This window comes from Cydia fagiglandana, chromosome 12 (assembly GCF_963556715.1).
Source record: "Cydia fagiglandana chromosome 12, ilCydFagi1.1, whole genome shotgun sequence".
Taxonomy (NCBI): domain Eukaryota; kingdom Metazoa; phylum Arthropoda; class Insecta; order Lepidoptera; family Tortricidae; genus Cydia; species Cydia fagiglandana.
In genome coordinates, this window is record NC_085943.1 from 1 (window position 1) to 12,964 (window position 12,964).

A 12,964-nucleotide genomic window follows, 5' to 3' on the forward strand; every position below is an offset into this window, starting at 1 on the left:
ACACAGGCTTAAAACGCATCCAACAAACGGATTCAGTCTTCTAAAAGAGTGGTTTGCTATCATCACTGCCTACAAAGAAAATAAAGCTTTCTATAACCTTGAACTTGAACCCCTTTTTCAGTTGAATCTGTAATGAAAACATTTTTGTAATGATTTATTGCAGAGGGAGCGGTGTCGGGCGTGTCGGGTCGGCGTCTCCGCAGTGCGCGCTTGTTGCCGAACTATGGCCTCCGGCGCGCGCTGCGTCGGCATCTCCGCGGCGCGCGGGCCAAGCCCGCCCCCGACCCCGACCCGGCGCCGGAAAACGTGGACACGGCAGACCTGCTGGGGCTCGCGGAGTGACTCTACCAAGTGCGTCTATTTTCTAATTTTGGTATCCTTTTCTACTACCCGCGGGCCCGACCCAAGCTAATAGACCCAGAGGAAAATGTGGACACGACCGACCTGCGGATTCCTGGTTGTTTACATATCCTATGCACTATTAAACTATTAGTTACATTACACAAACGTGTTCATATAAAGTTATAAAAATGTCAACGTCTGTCTTGTTCCAGATAACTATGTCCAGGCCTAGTTATAATTACATAATCTTTGATCTCTCAATGTCGCGTAGCTGTTCTCATTATCGCAACTTCAAATGCAACGATTACGAATCTCTCTCCTATTTCAAACCCATAGTGATGTGTTTCTGATTATTTGCTAGTCATAATCAAGGTACCTACTAGTAGAGATAAATTATCCAAACGCAGTGCCCAATATTACTATACAGTGGTGTCACAATCGAAATGTGGTAAATTAGAAGAAAACCTGGCCATTCAATTACTAGGAAATTAAGTAACAGCTTGAAACAGATAATGAGATAAGTAGCTTACCTTGCCTAACAAGGCAACATTGTTACCTCAATATATAATTATAAAAATTTTGTCTAACCAAAATTGTCAGTAGAAAAAAGATTTCGAACCTAGGTACTTTGGAAGGACCCGCCGTTTAAAAATGGTTTGTTCTCTAACCTTTAATGAATTAAAATCTCGAGCTTATCTGTATAAGTGATGATTGTTGTTCCTAATATCCAGATATTTAAGTGTGTTGTTGAATGATCTGATGTTGAAATGTAATATTTTAAATCTTTTTAAATATTTATTAATAAACTATTTTGGAAATTATCGCATTTTTGTTATTACCAAAAAATGTGTAGTTAAATTATAAATAATATTTCCTTGCAAATGGCATGTTTGTATAAAGCATTAAATTTTCTCCGAATAGTTATAACGGCCCGGGTCCGTGCCGAGTCAGCCAAGGCTTCTGACACTTCGTTTTATATAACGGATGATCGTTTGCCTTCTATAGAAAACAGAAGTGTGAAACGTCTCGGCCCGGATCCGGACCATCCTAGCGTGAGTCATCCTTAATGATTTCCAAAATTAAATACTGCTTGTTATGTATGTTCTACAGCAGGAGTAGGTTAGTGGAGTGGGCGAGGTGCATACAATAAACTGAACACTACTAATACGCTAATAAATGTTTGCCTTTACCTGGATTTGAGCCTGAGTTAGGGATCAGGAGATTGTGACAATTAATACATTGCTTAATGTTTCAACGATCTCATCTTTATTCGTATCCTTATTATTAATTATTTACAAGTGAGGCAGTAACAGTGTAACGAAACTCCACTGTTTAACGGTAATACATACATACTGGCATTGTAACAAAGAACGCTTCAAAACGCGGGTATTTCTACAAGCAGAGTTATCTTGCGATCTGATGCTTTCTTTATCACTGCTCGTGATTTGTGTACAATTTTAAGGTTGCCTTTGGTTCGTAAGTAGAATTCCGCTACAGTCTGTAGTGAACCGCTACTTATGACCCGGGCTCAAGTAAAAAAACATAAGACGCCGCCGTCGTCATTTCAGGCAGTTCAAGCCAGCTTACTTATTTTTTATCTATATCAGTAAGATATCAATATTAGGACGTAACTTAAAAACAAAATCTTGACTTTTTTAAATGATTAGCTGGCACGAGGCTCCTTAGTACCATCAAGTTGCAGTTTAGTAAAGAAGGCGCTACAGGACTTCTGTACTCAAAAGGACGACGGCGACCCACTGCGGCCCGCCAACATTTCACTGTTTAAGTATATTTACACTTAGAGTAAAAAAAAATGGCGGTCCATATATGCGGGACATTCATTGAGACACCCAAGTTATCCATAAAATTTTATCAAAATCACCTGGAGAATGTTAGAAAATTATGCGATGATAATTTAAAATAATTTAAAGGTTGAGTTTTTATCGTCTGCAATGTCATCTCTTACACTTATAGGTACTTATGAGAAAACGACGACTACGGCGGCAGAAAAGCTCGATCATTCTAGCCCCCCGGGTGATCGGCTCGGGTGATCTCAGCGACGTCCCGGGAGCGGGCCGCAGTGAATAACCCACACGCGCAACACAATTCCTTCAGTTTGTACCGTTAACAAATCCTGAAAACGTGTAAAGTTCGATGTCTGCCGGCGACCCGGCGGCTGTTATATTTAATTTATTCATTATAATATAATAGAAGTAATATGTACAACGTACAAGGGTATACGCTACAGCGTCCTTTCACTTTCACACCCTCGCGGAATATCGAAATGTACAATAAGTATTGTAAGTGGACGTGTGGCGCGGGCGCGGGGGCACGGGGGCGCCATCAACGCGGGGCGCCGGGGCGGCGTGCAGCTGCGGCGCCGGGCGGGGTGCGGCGGGCGCCGGGACCTGCGGCGCCGGGGCGGCGGGCGCCGGGACCTGCGGCGCCGGGACCTGCGGCGCCGGGACCTGCGGCGCCGGGCGGGGCGCGGCGGGCGCCGGCCGGGCGGGGCGCCGCTAGTGTCGCACGTGCGGCGAGCGCTCCTCGTCGTGACAGAATACTCTGCAACGTCAACATAAAGCTACATTCGTTACTTAACAAATTACCGGTTGTTTGCTTAAACGAGTAGGTAGAGATGCTCAAACTCTGTTCATAAGAAACATTTGTACCATAATGATAAAACTCTATGCCGGCAGGGATAAAATAGATAATAATGTGTTCTGCCTATAATAGACGATTTTTGCTAAAATAATTGTGTAACAGCCGGACGCCGCAGACGCATACTACTATGGACATCTAGTGAGGAGTAGAAGAACGAAACATTTGGACACGGCGATACCACTAGCGACCTCCGACGACCTTCGACGAACTTATAGTACCCCATTATCCTAGAAGATGTCGCTAGTAAAGCTCCATTAAAAGCGTTCAGTGTGGGCATCTCTATTTAAAGTAATGGATTCCCTACTTAGAATTGGGAAAATTCATGTTATTTTTCATCATAATCACGAGCTCTTTTCACCGTCCCATCCATTTGGCTATGTTTTCAATATTTACCTTGTTATTACTTTCAATAATTACAATTACCTTAAATAAACGATTCAACCACCCGTCATCTCACAATATTTCAAACATTCAAGACACACATTCACCCATCTGCCAGCAAACACATCGTAGTCAGGAGCTGATGTCAAGAACGCGTTAATCGTCCTGATGGCTCGGAGAGCTGCAGGGGAGTTTCTGCAGGAAGCTTCATGTAATCATATAGAGTGTGTACTCACGGCAGCAGCACCGCGAGCGCCACAGCCAGCAGCAGCCGCAGCAGCCGGCGCCCGCTCGCGCGCAGCTCCGCCGGGGCCGCCAGCGCGCCCGGCAGCAGCAGCAGCAGGCGGGCGGCGGGTGCCCGAGGCGCAGCCGCGTTGCCGTGCTGCATCGCCGCCGGTTGTTCTCCTACATTCAATTATCATTTATAATTACCAAACTAGCATACATATTACATAATGCATATTATAAAAAAATATATCTAAAAACTACAAAACACATTATGACTGCGATGTATTAGATATACAACCCCGCAGTATCAGGAAGCCGGCCGCATTGCAGGACGCAGTAAATGGTTGGGTCCAGCAATGCGGTACCGCACTGATTCTGATGAGCTGGCTCTTGTCTCTTCTCCACCTTTATGAAAGCATCTTTGCCCATGCTTGTTGTTCGAGTGTTACACAGTGATGTCTGTTATAATACTGACCGCTCAGCACGTGCAGTACGACGGAGGCGGAGTCCAGGTTGGAGGGCGCGCAGGAGTAGTTGCCGGAGTCCTCGCGCCGCGTGTTGTACATCACCAGGTCCCCCACCTGGAATATCAATGCTACTATTAAACACCCTGTCGAAAATAAGGCCAATTTTTAACTCCTTTTACTTTCATGTCGTGTTTCCCTTTAAAAGTGGATGCCGGACCCAACGTCCCAACCTGAATCGAGTTATTATTGGTAGAAGACATATAAAATTTTAATTTTTTTATATGTATAATTTTGGCTGCTGAAGTAGATGGCGGTGTTTTGTGCCAAATAACTTGTGCGCCGTTGTAGTGTCAGCTAGAAAAGCGTGGTCACACTGTACATAGGTACTGACGGTGGTGTCGGGCGCGCGGCGCTCCATGCGTATGTCCCGGGCGCTGCGGTCGTAGTCCAGCACGCGCGCGCCGTTGTGGTACCAGAAGATGTAGGCGGGTGGTCACACTGTACTCACGGTGGTGTCGGGCGCGCGGCGCTCCATGCGTATGTCCCGGGCGCTGCGGTCGTAGTCAAGCACGCGCGCGCCGTTGTGGTACCAGAAGATGTAGGCGGGCTCCTCCAGCGCCTGCGTGATGACGCACGTCACGCGCACAGTGCTGCCGGCGCGCACGAACACCTCCGCTTCACCTGCGATCTCGATTTTCGGCACTGCAATATGTTGATAACAGTTAGATGTGATAGTTGTGTCTCATGTTGATAATTGTTATGTATCAATATTGATGGAGGGTACGGCTGGCTAAGTCTCCCCGCGTGCCCTCTGGCGCCGGCAATATTGTAACGGTTTCTCAGTCCGGTACTTATAAACCTATTTCCCTATGGTGGTTCTGAGCTAAGATTGATAAAATTCGATCCAGAATATATTAGCAGTTTTCCAAAATTATGTAAGGTTATTATAACACCTATGTTCTCATTTGTCCGCGCGTCTCATACGTACCCGTACATCGTACATTCACGGACAAGTATGAGCAAAAAGCACACGTGAATGATAACTATAAAGACATAAATAAGATATATTTATAACATCATTATTATAGTTGTCATTAAAGAGTACGTTGTGATTGGCCTCCTGATTAGACTAGGCAGCCAGTTACCCTCGACCAGGTATACGGAGATTGGTTGGTTGTAGTGAACTGACCGACGACGTTGAGCTGCACGAAGTGGCTCATCTTGGGCTCGGTGCCGACCTGGCACTCGTACACGCCGGCGTCGCGCGCCTGCACGTACTTCACCTGGAACCGACACACACTTACATCAACTAACAGTATGGGAAAACATTTCAAGTATAGAACAGAATAGAGGTAGTCTAATACTAGAAAAAAAGTTCTTGAATAATATTAACATAACTCAAGTTCTCAATGGTTGACTGGAAGAGATCCCATACTTTGTATCTGTATTTTTCGTGTTTGTTTTTTATGTACTTTAAAAAGAATAACATAACCTGAATATAGGTAACTAAGCAAGCTTTTTACAAAAACCTTGCTTGCTGCTCTTTTTACTATTTGCCGAGAAGACAAGTTTCATATCAATTATTAATCTCCTCAATGTAAACCATGTAAGCATTTGTGCTTCGATTATAATCCATTTATAGTATGGACAACTATGGCACAAAAGTTTGTTTCCCATGTCAGGTCAACAGCTGCTATTGCTCAACCAACGACAGTAATCCCTAGCCACAGCTAGCACATAGCCCACTGCTGGGCTAGTCTAGCCACACACGGCACATACCTGCAGCGTCCAGGTGTCGGTGGCCTCGACCAGGAACGCCTGGAAGCGCTCGTCCGCTATGAACGTGAAGCGGTCCACGGTGAGGATGTGCGCGTCGCGGCGCCGGATCCAGGACACCGACTTGTTGCTCAGCTGCCGCACCTGAAACATAACGACAACTTTATTAATAGGTACCATAATGTCAAAATTGGGAACTGACTTACACAGATCGACCCAGCGCCAAAAAAGTAAAGCTTGCACTATGTTACTGCGGAACATACTATAGGTAGGCGTGGGTCCCCAACTGCGCTGCGCTGTTTTTGGTAAGTAACAGCGGCATCGAAGTAGCGGCCAGTGCATGGCTAATGGCTCCTCTACACGATGGGCCAACGCCGGCCACTCCAAGGGACGCATCTATATGCGTTAGAGGGAGCAAGTGATATTGCTATCTTGGAGTGGCCGGCGTTGGCCCATCGTGTAGAGGAGCCATAAGATGCGTAGAGGGCTAGGAAGATTTTATGACTGTTACCTTGCGAGGTAGGAAGGCGCGGGCACCTTAACTGCGCTGTGAGGTTGCTGGGAGCAGGAGAAGTATGGGCGATGTAGACTGTAGAGCTGTCACATCTAATCTCTTTGGTGTGAGTTTTACCTTGCAGGGCAGGTAGGCGTGTGTGCCCAGTTGCGCGGTGATGTTGTTGGGCGCGGCGGGGTCGAAGTAGGGCCCGGTGTAGAGCCCCACGTAGCGGCGCGCGCGGCCCGCGCCCGCGCCCGCGCCCGCGCCGCCGCCCGCGCCGCCGCCCGCCTCGCCGCACGACAGGACTGGAATTCAAATACACAAACGTTCATTCACTCACAATTTGCTAGATACAACATAGTAAAAAATATATTTTTCACCTCAGCAACTCGAACAAGGGTACTTTGCTTCTTAAAAACAGTGAGCAAAATGGCATTTTGCTCACTGAGTCATTTTGTATCACTCAGTGAGCAAAACGCGATTTTGCTCACTGAGTGAGACAAAATGTCATTCAAGTGACCTTTATAGTCAAATATATGTCATTTCAACATGCGGGGTCTAATACAAGTTCGATATACATACTTGGGTTCTATTATCTCTGTCCCTCTAGGTATGTTCTCACTGCTTAGGGTGAAAATTTTTGTGTACTACACGAGATCAAAGTTATTTACATCTCGTGCGCTTTTGAATCCCTTACTACGCTCAAGATTCTAAATTAGATTCACTCGCTACGCTCGTGAATCTATTATAGAATCTTTCGCTTGCACGGGACTCAAAATAAGCACTCGAAGAAATATCAAACTTTGATCTCTTGTTGTACAAATAACTATTTCACCACACCAGCTCGGAAAGGCTTACTTTGCACTTCAAAAACTGATAGCAAAGTTGCATTTTATTCACATGTGAGGCAAAGTAATCAAATGCAAATTTTGAGTTGTTTTCTTATGTTTGCTGGTGAATTGACTTTTAAATGATGATTTTGGATGATAAATATTTAATAGCATTCATTAGGAATTGATTTGGTTTGATTTTGTTTGATATTTTACATTTAATATTTGATTCGGGTTGGTGTGGTGAAGAATTTTGTGTTTCACTCGGGGGCAAATTTTGTTTAACCCTTGTGCTTTGAAACCCTCGCAACGCTCAAGATTCCATTTTTCGATTTTGGAATCTTTCGCTTGCTCGGGTATCAATATTAGCACGAGCGGTTAAACTACAACTTTGCCCCCTTGTAAAACAAATAACTATTGTGCAAAAAATTACTGAAATACAAAAGCGTCGCTGGAATTTTACCACCATATTTATAAAACTTAGCGAAACCTTTGTTAAATTTTGTCCCTTTCTAATAAACACAAATGTCAAAATGTCGAATAAGGGCAAACAATTATCAGAGGTTTTTTAGACTAGTGTTTTACAATAGCTGTTGTTTGTACCTATCATTACAAATTACCGCATTACCGCTTTTAAAATCACCCCTTAATACATGGTATTTGGACGACGGGACCTTGGGAGGGAGTCCTGATACCGTAAAGCAAGACTTGGATTTTCTTCTTCCCCGTCTTAAGGAAATGGGTTTGGAGGTGAACGCGACAAAGTGTGAATTTTTCTGTTGCAGCCCCACTTCTTCTTCTTCCTTGTATTCTTTTCAGACTCTGCTTCCTGGTCTCAAAGAACTTTCACGTACCACGTTTTACCTTCTGGGCTGTCCAATATTCCCAGACGCCATCCCGGATGCAATAGAGACCAGGAGACGGCTCCTTCAGCGCGCCCGAGAGCGCCTCAATAATATAGGTACCCACGTCGCCCTTGTTCTGCTTAGAATGTGTTTTGCGGTTCCAAAAATAACGTACCTTTTAAGAACCACCCCGACGTGGTTGTGTCCTGATGAGGTGTCTTCTTTTGACGACACCTTAAAGGATACAGCAGAAACCATTTTAAATGTGTCCCTTTCTGATGACCAGTGGACCCAAGCTTCTCTGCCTGTACGTCATGGTGGCCTGGGTTTACGGCGCGCAGGGGACGTAGGCCTGCCAGCCTTTCTAGCGTCAGCGCATGGGGTCATTGACCTTGTCTCTAAAATGTTACATTCCCATGGAGACAGGGCTACAATTCCCTTTGTTAGCGATGCGCTGGCAATATGGTCAGCTCGTTACCCAACTGCGACTGTGCCTGAGGCTCCGCAAGTGCAGAGAGCCTGGGATGATACGGGTGCCAGAAACACACTTGCCCGTCTCTTGAGTGCTGCTACGGGTGTGGATTTGGCAAGACTCCGGTCGGTGTCAAAGGTAGAAGCGGGAGCGTGGTTACAGGCTTTGCCTTCCCCTCATCTGGGAACACTTCTCGACAGTGACTCAATGCGTGTGGCTGTAGCTCTCCGCCTGGGCTGCGATGTTTGTATACCTCACAAATGCATCTGCGGCTCCACGGTGGAAGCTAATGGCCATCACGCTTTGAGTTGCTGTCGCTGTTCAGGGAGATTTCCCAGACACCACGCGCTTAACGACATCGTCCGGAGGGCCCTAATATCCGCGAACATACCGTGTGTTCTGGAACCACCTGGCCTCTGTCGCACCGATGGCAAACGGCCGGACGGGTTAACTTTGGTGCCCTGGCAGAAAGGAAAGTGCCTACTATGGGACGCGACGTGCGTCAGCACTTTCGCCGCCTCGCACCTAAACCGGACGGTGCAGACAGCAGGCGCTGCGGCAGAGCTGGCAGCGTTAAGAAAGCGCATAAAATACTCCGACCTTGAGGCGAATTATTATTTTGTGCCACTCGCCTTCGAGGTAACGGGGTGTTGGGGGTCTGACGCCATAGCTTTTATAAGGGAGGTGGGAGGTAGAATCAGGGAGAGGACCTCTGACGCTCGCGCGGGTTCGTACCTGGTGCAAAGGTTGGCCATCGCTATCCAACGTGGTAACGCGGCAAGTATAATGGGCACCTTTGCACCCGGTACAGCCCGCGGAGGCCTTTTAGATTAAAATATTTTAATATTTAGATATATTTAAGTTACTTTTGTATGATTATTTATGTACCCTGTATATTCTTAATAAAATTGGTTTTCGTATCTAAAGGTTACAAATAAATGTCTATGTGTAATAAGCATATTTAGTAACAAAAAAAGAGCTCGGTGTACAATCATCTGCTCAATGTGCTGAGAATATAGAAACAAGCAGGAACACGAAAACATTATTTGATGTAAGTAGGTAATGGAAGCTGAATAACGTGCATAGTTAACATTATAATAATTCTTTTGTTCTCACTGAAGTCACAATGCATTCTCAACAAGTACTTACATAATGTTTATTGCTCAAATAATTATGAATAAGTACCATTCAAGCACATTAATATGATTCGTAAAACACAAGTGAGCGAAATTTAGATGAATGCAGAGGTAATACGTTCTTAACGTTAATTGTTTTGTTCGAGGAATGTTCATAGTTATATAATTAGGCGAATAAATACGAGTAGGTACTCAAGCATCATTATGAATCATAAAGTTCAGGTCGGCATTTAGTAAAGTTCATTCGGCTATCGATCTCGCCTTTCAGCAGCCAGTGTGCGGTACACACACAGGTTTACGCTATCTCGCCATTATAAACGCAAAAACAATGGCGCGGAATCAATTGTCGCATTGTGGAAAGTTACAAATAGCGGGCCTGTCGCTCAATCAAGTCCGGGTCGAGTCGATCACATGCGTATCGCGGCAATCGGGCTTCATGCTGTTTTAATGTCGTGTAATGGATGATTTGTTACATTATGGTGGCGATGCGGCAATTATTGTAAGTTTATTACAAAGACGGCCGCCACCCGTCATCTTTAAAAAAATCTATTCTGATCCTGGTGGGTACAAGGGCAAGTTTGGTATCATTTTCGTATAAACCAAAGACGTAGAATTCATTGCTGATATTTGTTTTTTTCAGTTTCATAGTAATTTTACATGAAAAACGTAAAAAGGTGAAAAATTTGGTTGGAGATTTTTGCTACGCGGAGCCGAAACTACAAACGATAGAAAGTTGAAATTTGCACACTAGATTACATTTATAAAGTGTACAAGAGATAAGAAGCGATTTTGAGAAATTCAACCCCTAAGGGGGTTAAAAAGGGGATGAAAGTTTGTATGGGGTTCAAGTTTTATTTTAAGCTAGGAATTTGAAACTTCGTAAAACGATATATTATTAAATTACAAGAAAACTAATTTCAGCGTTTTTGAAAATTCATCCCCTAAGGTGGTGAAAAAGGGGTTGAAAGTTTGTATGGATATCGAAAAAATTTTCGAACGCGGGACTTGAATCTTTGTATTTGGGGATATTATTAAAAGACAGGAAAAGTAATTTCAGCGTTTTGTAAAATTCATCCCCTAACAGGGTTAAAAAGGGGTTGAAAGTTTGAATCCATTACAAATCCGAGTAGACACACATTTCTTATTGCCTCCCAGGCTTGAAATGCTTAGAATTACTCAAGAAACATATGTGATGAAGCTCATAGCTTAATAAAAAAATTTTGGGTCAACTTTATAACTGCTTCCGCTATAACCATTTTGCGAGATCGCCCGGGATGCTATGGGTCATGGAAATCTGTTCCTGGCTCGCGAGCTACACGGAAAACCGGTCGTCTACTATCCTCTTAAGTCCTTGAAAACGCGCACATCACAATAACGATCAAAACAGGCTGTTATAGCGGCGTGCCACGTATAAAATGAGTATCTATTGTTTATCTTTAAATTCCAGCTGAAAGCCTCCAGCTAAAAGGCTTGCTACGCATATATTAATATTGATCTTTTTCGCTCGGATCTTAGGCTGACTAATGACTAACTAACTTTATACTTAAGGGATAACTCGTCTTGGAGATTATTAGGATTTTAGCGTGTCGGCCTCGGCGTACGCCCGTCAACTTTGAGACTACTCCAATATTTAACGAGATGTAATGCGTACTCGTGTTTCGCTCATTACTTTATCTTTGCTTTAGCTTTGTTTGTAACTAAGAAATACACCGAGGGCAGTGCACTGTTAAAAATTATGTAATTTTACATGCAAAAAAATTACATAATCCTGTAAAATTCCCGAAAAATCTGGGAAATTTACGGAAAAATATGACATTTTACGTAATTCTCGTAAATTTTAAATTTTTTCGGTAAAATCAATAATTTTTATGTAGTTTTACATAAAATTTATGTAATAATCACTAAGCCATGAATATTTACATAAAATCTGTAAAATTACATGGAATGTTCGGGATAAATACATTTTGGCATGTACTTTTTACGATTGAAGAGGGAATTTTACTTAGAAATCTCGCAATTTTACCTATTTTCGTGAAAAATACATTTTTATGTAAATTGACTTACGTCTTATGTAATATTCCGTAAGATATCAGTAAAATTACAAAAAACATTATGAAATTTCCCAACATTTCTTTAATTTTACATATATTCTGTTCAATTTACTGTTTAAATGGTCTTTTTACATAACATATATGTAATAATCACTAAGAGATGGAAGTTTACATAAAATCTGTAAAATTACATGGAATGTTTGGGACAAATACTTTTTTTATGTGTTTTTAACAATTAAAAAAAGAATTTTACATAAACATCTCGTAATTTTACCATTTTTTTTTTAAATTACATATTTGTGTAAATTTACTTACGTGTAATGTAATATTCGGAATAATGTCAGGAAAATTCCAAACAATATTATAAAATTTCCAAAAATTTCTTTAATTTTACATATTTTCTGTAAATTTACTGTTTAAATGTGTCGCTTTACATAATAAATATATAATAATCACTAAGAGATAGAAGTTTACATAAAATCTGTGAAATCACATGGATTGTTTGGGACAAATTCATTTTTTTATGTGTTTATATCAATTAAAATGGGTATTTTACATAAAAATCTCATAATTTTACCTAATTTTGTGAAAATTACATTTTTGTGTAAAGTTACTCACGTCTTATGTAAAATTCCAAAAACTGTCATTAAAATCACAAAAAACATTATGAAGTTTCCCAACATTTCTTCAAATTTACATATATTCTGTAGAAATTACTGTTTAAATGGTATTTTTACATAATAAATATGTAATAATTACTAAGAGATGACAGTTTACATAAAATCTGTAAAATTACATGGAATTTTTGGGACAAATACTTGTTTAATGTATTTTTTTAACAATTAAATCGGGAATTTGACATAAAAATCTCGTGATTTTACCATTTTTTATTGAGAAACACATTTTTATTACAATTTACTTACTTCTTATGTAATATTCCGAAAATAACAGAAAAATTACAAAAAACATTATGAAATTTCCCAACATTTTTTTAATATTACAAATTTTCTGTAAACTTCCTGTTCAAATGTGTCTTTTTACACGATAAATATGTAATAGTCACTAAGAAATGCCCGTTTACATAAATATCTGTAATACTACAATTGATTTTCAACAATTGGAACGGGTATTTTACATAAAAAACTCGCAAATTTACTATTTTGTTTGAAAAATACATTTTTATGTAAATTTACTTAAGTCTTATGTAATATTCCGAAACATGTCAGTAATATTACAAACAATATTATGATATTTACCAATATCTTCTTAATGGTATACC

At 41.8% G+C, this 12,964-nt stretch overlaps 2 protein-coding genes and 1 long non-coding RNA gene across 3 annotated transcripts in view; 1 reads left to right on the forward strand and 2 right to left on the reverse strand.

Moving 5' to 3' along the window:
* Window positions 1-165: 165 nt before the first annotated feature.
* LOC134669193 (uncharacterized) lies at window positions 166-1,163 on the forward strand. Its single transcript, XR_010098868.1, has 2 exons — window positions 166-351; window positions 555-1,163. It is a non-coding gene; the product is annotated as an uncharacterized LOC134669193 (long non-coding RNA).
* A 1,440-nt stretch (window positions 1,164-2,603) lies between these two features.
* LOC134669304 (nematocyst expressed protein 3-like) lies at window positions 2,604-4,497 on the reverse strand. Its single transcript, XM_063526810.1, has 5 exons — window positions 4,471-4,497; window positions 4,088-4,193; window positions 3,621-3,789; window positions 3,492-3,579; window positions 2,604-2,858 (listed from the first exon to the last, which is right to left on the reverse strand). Exons 1-5 carry the CDS (start codon window positions 4,495-4,497, stop codon window positions 2,604-2,606), a joined length of 645 nt encoding a protein of 214 aa, XP_063382880.1.
* Window positions 3,690-12,964, reverse strand: part of LOC134669325 (hemicentin-2-like) — a 199,854-nt gene continuing 190,579 nt past the window's right edge. Inside the window, exons 3-8 of the mRNA XM_063526835.1 lie at window positions 6,487-6,656; window positions 5,859-5,999; window positions 5,269-5,362; window positions 4,471-4,781; window positions 4,088-4,193; window positions 3,690-3,789 (exon numbers count right to left, since the gene is read on the reverse strand). Of these exons, the coding sequence (XP_063382905.1) occupies window positions 4,573-4,781; window positions 5,269-5,362; window positions 5,859-5,999; window positions 6,487-6,656 (614 nt within the window). The 3' untranslated portion in view covers window positions 3,690-3,789; window positions 4,088-4,193; window positions 4,471-4,572. The remainder of the gene's footprint in view (window positions 3,790-4,087; window positions 4,194-4,470; window positions 4,782-5,268; window positions 5,363-5,858; window positions 6,000-6,486; window positions 6,657-12,964) is intronic.